Raw genomic sequence first — 8,045 nt, 5'->3', positions numbered from 1 at the left:
TGTCAAGCCAGATAAATGCTCAGAACAAAAGATTTTTTTTCTAACCAACGTTTCTGATGAATAGTTTCATTAAGTTTGGAGGTATTAGTCTGTTTTTGAACAATAGAATTTCTGGTATTTTGAGCTAGGCAATCTGGTATTCTAACCAAGAAAAAAAAAAACCTGGCAACACTGGAGCCGATGTCGCAGAAGCTGCAGACTATTCGTCTCTCAACGCGCCAATCAGGAAGGCTACGTCGATGACGGTAAAAAACGTCTGCTACGTTCGCCGGTCGAACTGTCTGTACTAGCTTGCGATGACAGAGATAGCTGGCAATAAATTTTTACCATTTTTTGTGAACTGCGTCTTATTTTACAGGGCCAGAGGGGTCGCCTGCCGAAGACCACTACTGCCCTGGATCATGTAATAGACCTTCATGATTCTTGCCGTTCGGAATGGACCCTCCAACAATTCTGGACAATCGTATCTAGGCCGTGCCGGCCCGTGCGTCGAAACAGATCTCGGACGAACGGCTACTTGTCGAAGGACGATAAATTTTGGAACAGAACTATGGTATCTGAAACCTAACCTCAGATGCGGTGAAAGTAAAATTACTTAATTTAACGATGCCTGGAACTGGCTGGAAGTCATATTCGATCTGCGGCCTGCCGGCCTGTTGGTGCACGGCAGGTTTTCTGCAAGGCCGGAGAAGGACAGAGCTGAATGGTTCACGGCTGACGACTGATTCAGCCTGATTGTGATTGGTGGTCCGGTGGATGACGTCTCCACCGTCCACGTCTCGGACAAAAAATTTAAGGGTAATCACCTGTACCAGTCAGGCAGTCACAGTTAGCCTTAGCCAGTCACCATTGATGGATTGATAATAAAAGCATTGATCCTGCTTTTATTATTACGATTATTATTGTGTGAATGATGAGTCATTAGGACATTACCATTTACCAAGTAATCAAGTATAAAAAAGAACTCGGTAGTACTAGCCTACGCAGTGGTTCTGTGATTGTTACTTGCAACTTGGCAGCATTATTCAATAATTGAATCATACAAATCACTGCTCTGAGTCTGACCTTAAGACTTAATCTCAGTAACTTAAACAGTTCAACTTGTGTGAGTTGTGTCTGTACAGTCAGTCTTTGAGGCCAAGACAGTAAGACCAATGACACTTTGAAATTTGAAACTAAGTGTAAGTGACACTGCACACCTGGCACCAGTAATACTGACCATGACCACTGACCAGACAGACCAGTAACTGCAGTAAGTAGTAATGCAACATTAAATAGTTTTTATTGATGAGCAATATATACCTATATTGCTTGTATATAAATTAAATATATATATATATATATATATATATATATTAATAATAATATATATATATATATTATAATTCCTTTATATCATTGATTTATTCTTTTTGACAATTCAGTAGTCAGAAAAATTACTAAATGTAGGTATATGGATTTAGATTTGTAAAGTCACTGAAGTTGCTTCAGTGACTTGTGACTACCTTTGCAAAGTTTGCTTGGCTTGGAGCCTTGGGCCTGCAGCCACTAGCCAGGCCAGCCTGCTGGCGCGCTGCCTGCTGGGGCTCAGGCGCTCAGCTGCTCCCTCTCAGGCTGATGCCACTGGCTGAGCCTGAGTGGCTAACCAGCTGACTGAGCTGAGTGCCGAGTGGGCATGTCTCCTGAGGCCTGAGCCACTGGCCAAAGTGGAAATTGGGCAGAAGTCACTGACTGTGACTGACACGTGACACATGAGGCTGCAAATCAGAAAAAAATGCCTGTGAATCTGGCAAATTTTACCCATTCATGTGGATTATTGTGGAGTGTGGACTTTTTTCCAATTTCTTTGGTGAAAAAAAAAGGAAAATGGCATATTTTCACCTGAATATTTTGAAAATTATCTGTGCAAGGATTATTTTAGTGCAATTTTATTATAATTCTGCCCCTTATATTCCAAATTGTTATGATTTCTCCTCTCTTCATACATACTCCAAGTCTTGAAATCAATCGTGAAAAATATCATTGGGGTGCCAAACTTGAAGAGTTGAAGATAAAAGCAGATGCTACCCATGACATGAATGAGACAAAAATTACCTCTACCGTTCTTAGACAATCTGACTTATTAAGTTATTCCTAATATTGGATTTTCCTTGCTGATTTCTTTATGTGGAAATTAAGAAAGATTTTTTTAATGCATCTGTGAAATAATTATTTTTATTAACAATTTTTAGAAAAATTTTCCCTTAGTACAGATTGTGTGAGGATTCAAATAAAAAAAGTCACCTTACCAAGGCATTAGCTAGCTATCAAAAAGTTCTCAATTATTCCTGCTGATCTAAGAAAATCCAATGTTAGGTGTTGAATTGGAAACTACCATAATTCTTGTTTTGTGCACTTTTGAATGATGCCTTTGAATGATGATTGATTGAAGTACCTTCCCTAAAAATGAAAAGTTGACCAAATTCTTATCACTGTACTATCAAATTTCTGAAATTTGCAGGTATTCTAATCTTATGCAATGTTCAGTGCTGGAGCTGATGTTTTCATTAGATGTCTAAAATGTGTCTCTGTTTCAAAACAAATTAGGTCTCTCATGCAGTGGTCATTTCAGGCTTCAGTGCATAAGCAACCTGTCTCTGATATTTTTAGCACCTATGGCAGTCATGCCACAGGACGTGCTGCAAGCAGCCTATGTCCACCCTCAATGCTTTGTCATCAACCAGCAAGAAGCTTGTCAGGTGAAGTTTGTTTTGGAATGGATTTTTTGATAATAGTGATCAAATATTCAAATAAATTTAGTTCAGGAGCTCTATATATATGAATACCGTAAACTGGGGCAACTTAGACCACTTTTTTTTTAAAAATGATGCCATTTTTTTTACTAGATAAGTTAAACTTAAACTGAAACATGCAAAATACAGGTCTATACTCTAGCTTCACTCACCATAAATTGCTGGCTCCTGCCTCTCATAGTTTTGATGTAATTTAAAAAAAATCGATGGTCTTTTTTACCCCAGATCTTGGGGTATCTTAGACCGGGTGGTAAAATCAATTATATTTTATGGTAAAATAACTCCAAGTAATTCCAGGTTTTGGTGCATTGTAGTAGAACTCTTCTAGTTACATATGCAAATGAAAAACTTGAGGAAAGTTTCATAGTTTGCAAATGGGGGGTCCCGCCTCTTAGGTGGTCTAAGTTCCCCCAAACTGGGGAACTCTGACCACCTAATGGCAGCCCTAACAGGGTTAACATAGACCGGCTTGGAAATTAAGTTAAAATTACCATATATAAGACTCTGTAGAGTCTGAAACCTAAAGAAAAAACATTAATAGGTGTATCAAACATGAAATGTTATATATGGTAATTTTAAATTAATTTCCAAGCCGGTCTATGTTACCCCGTCAGGGCTGACATTAGGTGGTCTAAGTTCCCCCATTGGGGGGCAGCGCCCCCCATTTGCAAACTATGAGACTTTCCTAAAATTTGTTTGTTGCATATGTAACTAGAAGAGTTGTACTACAATGCATCAAAACCTGGAGTTATTTAGCCAAAAAATAAAAAAATGGAGGGGGTACTCCGACAGGCTCTAAATAATAGCTTTTTTTTGTGGGTCACATTTGTAATTTTTTGACCTATTAGATATGCAAACTTTTTAAATCTTTCTATTGTGTTATGTAGCCTCAGTATTAGGCCTTTAATGCCCATTGACAGAATTTTTTTATGTCAAATAGTTTTTGAGTTTTGGGGGTTTTTGTTAAAAAACGAAAAGTGGTCTAAGTTACCCCGGGAGTCTAAGTTACCCCAGTTTACGGTACCATTTATTTTGATTATCTATTTTTAAACTCATGATTTATACAAGTCCTAAAAACTTTGATACTTTACAGATAGTCCTGTGTGGAAATTGGGGCGTCTCAACCACATAGCCATAGCAGTACCTGATTTGCAAGCTGCTGCAAGCTTTTACCAGTAAGTGAACTGGTAACAAGTAGATCTGTAATCAAAGTTGTAAAAATGTTTCTACTACTGCCTGTAAATGTAGTGCCATAAACTTTGCAGTTCTGTGAAGGTCAAGATGCATGAGCTATCAAACTTCTAAATCTTTTACTATGTAAAATAAGTATTGTTTGTACTTCAAGAAAGGCATAACATTTGAGTAAGTTTATTAATTAGTCTATAGAAATTTATTACCCAGCAACAATTTTTAGCAAAGTAAATACTGAGAAAGCTCATTCTTACTGATTTCTTGATGCACAGATGGGCCTATTTCTCATATAGGACATGCATTATTGTTTGGATTATCATACTTGATATCACAATACCATCACTTTTGATTGCCTGGCAAAGAGGCAATTTTCATTGTTCAAAATCACAAGCAAACTAAGATCTGAACACAAACTCTAACTAAGACATAGGCTTCATTTCTTTATGCTATTATGAGTTTTTTATTATACTGGAAACACTGACACAGCTTCTTTATTCTGTTTTGAAATATGTGCTGTACAGGAAACATAGCCATTACCATAGGTACTTCTTTAAGCTGTTTATGAGTTATGTACTATGCAGGAGATACAGACATCACTTCTATGAGTTATGTACTGTGCAGGAGATACAGACATCACTTTTATGAGTTATGTACTGTGCAGGATATACTTACATCACTTCATTATGCTTTTTGTGAGTTGTGTGCTGTGCAAGAGATACAGACATCACCTCTTCATGCTCTTTATGAGTTATTTACTGTGCAGGAGATACAGACATCACTTCTTCATGCTCTTTATGAGTTATTTACTGTGCAGGAGATACAGAACTCACTTCTTCATGCTCTTTATGAGTTATGTACTGTGCAGGAGATACAGACATCACTTCTTTATGCTCTTTATGAGTTATGTACTGTGCAGGAGATACAGACATCACTTCTTTATGCTCTATATGAGTTATGTACTGTGCAGGAGATACAGAACTCACTTCTTTATGCTCTTTATGAGTTATGTACTGTGCAGGAGATACAGACATCACTTCTTTATGCTCTTTATGAGTTATGTACTGTGCAGGAGATACAGACATCACTTCTTTATGCTCTTTATGAGTTATTTACTGTGCAGGAGATACAGACATCACTTCTTTATGCTCTATATGAGTTATTTACTGTGCAGGGATGTCCTTGGTGCTCGTGTCAGCGACCCCCAAGCTCTGCCTGAACATGGTGTCACCACAGTCTTCGTTGAGCTGTCCAACACCAAGCTAGAGCTCCTCCACCCTCTGGGGGATGCCTCCCCCATTGCTGTAAGTTTGGTCTAACATAGGATAGGGAATGTATGAACAAGCGCACATATCTTATTGTATTGATCAACTTGGAACTGGAATTTTCTTCCATAACGCAGGATAATTTTCAGAACTGAATGAGATACCAGGCTGGATTTATCGAGAAGATATTATCCACAATTCTTAGAATTCCAGCTTGGCTGTAAGTATAATGACTATCGCCTATTACAAAGCATTAATTTTGTCACATGAAACTGGGATTTAAGTTGTAAGTAATTTAAGTTTTTAGTTTTATTTTTGTTGAATGTAGTACACTGAATGGAACATTTTTTTTTCAAAGATACAGCAGTACGGTATGGTAAGTTTTTTTTAATTCCCAAGAATTTTTTGTTTACTTTTGGATAATTGAAAAATTAGTTTTCCATTGCTTATGCCGAGAAAAAAGTGGAACATAGAAAAAAATATTTCTTTTAAATTTTTTTAGAAAAATTTTCTTGATCCTGTAATATGTGGAATAGTTTCTCAAATGAAGTTCTTAGTGTCACATTATGAAATGATTGTGTCTGAATTTTTGCAGTTAATTTCCTCATCTCAGCCAATGATGGTTCATTTTTTCACTGCCTACAAATAATGATACATTATTTAACATCATTGGCTTGGCTAACAAACTCCCTCCCCCTTCCCAGAAATAAAATTGGTGCCTAAGCTTTGAAGGTTAAGATGCATGAGCTATCAGACTTCTAAATCTTTTACTATATGTTGACTTGATGTTTTATGATATGCCATTTATTATAATACAAACATAAAGACATTCAGTGAAATTAAAAACTATAGGAAATTGACAATTATTTGTATTAAAAGATTATTACATCATACTTATCACTTAGATATGCAATTAGTGCTCTATGATAGGGCGCAGCTGCGTGTTTAAGTATAACTTTGAAAAAGTATTTCTTAAAGTATTTACAACTATTTATATAAAAATATTATATTATAGTTATAACTTGGATATGCAATTAGTGCACTATTATAGGGAACAGCTGCGTGTATAAGTATAACTTTGATGTGCTTAAAGTATTTACAATTATTTGTATAAAAATATTATATTATAGTTATAACTTGGATATGCAATTAGTGCACTGTGACAGGGAGCAGCTACGTGTATAAGTATAACTTTGATGTGCTCAAAGTGTTTAAGTATAACTTTGATGTGCTAAAGTATTGCTCCCGATGTGCAGAAATTTTTACAGCGCAACGCGGCAGGCGGGCTGCACCACGTGTGTCTGGAGGTGTCGGACATCGAGGCTGCAGTGGAGACGGTGCGCGCGAGCGGCGTGCGCTGCCTCGCTAAGACGACCAGCATCGGCGCGCATGGCAAGCCTGTCATGTTCCTGCATCCTGCAGACTGTCATGGCGTCCTTGTGGAGCTAGAGCAGGAATAATGCTCATGTTCCTGCATCCTGCAGACTGTCATGGCGTCATGGTGGAGCAGGAATAATGCGTAGTTTACGGCTCCGTTTCTCCGAAGCTGAGTATATTTACTGTATTTTTGAGGCTAGTCGTTGGTTCGTGGGCTGTTAAATTTGTTGTTGACGGCTGCATCCCTGCCAGCCGATCTGTGGTCAATTTTTTCTCACTGGCTGCGTAGTATAATAAAAAGTTATCTTGGGGGCTGTTTTAGTCAGGTGTGAAATCTTAGAATCATGTACAAGAAATGTAAACTAAATTGTTCTGGTTAAAAGTGAGACTTGCTTACTTACTTATTCTGTGCCTGCCCTAGATCAACCCAGCTATGTGATAGGGCATTGTTTCTTAGTTCAGTTCCGTCGGTTTTAGAAATCAATTATTTGATGAATCGCTCTATGATACGATGCCAACTCCCCTTTGTTAGAAACCATGACGTAAAATGTATTGATCTCTTCCTTACCACGCATTACTGCGTGGCAAGTCAGAGATCATGAAATTTTTATGAAAGTTGATACGTAAAATAATTTCATTCAATGCAATTGACAAAATGTTTGAAAACGTTACAAGTTTACACTTTAGAAAATGTATGAATTTTATTCGTTGATCCTAACCTCATATTTTTTAATCTTCACACGAACAATTGATTTGCATAATTTTGTAAAGAAATTTAACGGTTAAATCCAACATGATTTTTGAATTAGCGAGCGAGTTTAAGAATTTAATGCTCACGATTTGGCCTAAAATATTTCCTTTCTCTCTGAAATCACTCATGCGGAAAAGCCTCCCTGATAGCATCGTTGACGCTCTGAGTATGAACGCCTTCAAAAACAGACTAGACGAAGCTATGCAGGAGCATATGTTCTGTCTTAAAATGCCCAGCAAATTACGGGTAGGCAATAAGTCCGGCAGCTATCTCAATCAATCGTCAGTTATGGAAAGATCGGGTTCCAAAGGCCGGGATCCCTTGTGAATCAAGTCACGAAAAATTCAAGAATCGGCAACAGGCCATGGGCCTATTTCTTCAGTGTCAACACTTCTATTCCATTCTATGAGATGCTTTAAATTGTGCGAACTTTTACAAACTGAAACAACATAAATGACCTCTTAAATGGTTTCCCTTCTAGTCTTTTAAGGTCTTGAGATGAGTATTGTTCATTCAACATCGCATATTTATAGATTGTTTGTATTTTTTTACGAGATTTATTTTATTTATAGCACTAGTCCAGCTGAGTGAGCTGACAATTGTGAGGGTGGCTCTCTTAAGTACGTGCTGAAAAAAATTACCTTCTTATATTTGATCGCACTTATGAAATTT

General features: G+C 37.4%; 1 protein-coding gene across 1 annotated transcript; it reads left to right on the top strand.

Moving 5' to 3' along the window:
* The first annotated feature begins 2,460 nt into the window (after positions 1-2,460).
* Positions 2,461-7,317, top strand: LOC108676670 (methylmalonyl-CoA epimerase, mitochondrial). The gene is made up of 4 exons (XM_018164787.2): positions 2,461-2,738; positions 3,886-3,967; positions 5,155-5,284; positions 6,502-7,317. The coding sequence occupies exons 1-4, from the start codon at positions 2,519-2,521 to the stop codon at positions 6,703-6,705; spliced, it is 636 nt and encodes a 211-aa protein (XP_018020276.1). The 5' UTR covers positions 2,461-2,518; the 3' UTR covers positions 6,706-7,317.
* Positions 7,318-8,045: the final 728 nt, after the last annotated feature.

This window comes from Hyalella azteca, unplaced genomic scaffold (genome assembly GCF_000764305.2).
Source record: "Hyalella azteca isolate HAZT.00-mixed unplaced genomic scaffold, Hazt_2.0.2 contig8774, whole genome shotgun sequence".
Taxonomy (NCBI): Eukaryota; Metazoa; Arthropoda; class Malacostraca; order Amphipoda; family Hyalellidae; genus Hyalella; species Hyalella azteca.
The sequence above is the reverse complement of the archived record's forward strand: the minus strand, read 5'-3'. Positions and strand labels throughout refer to the sequence as shown.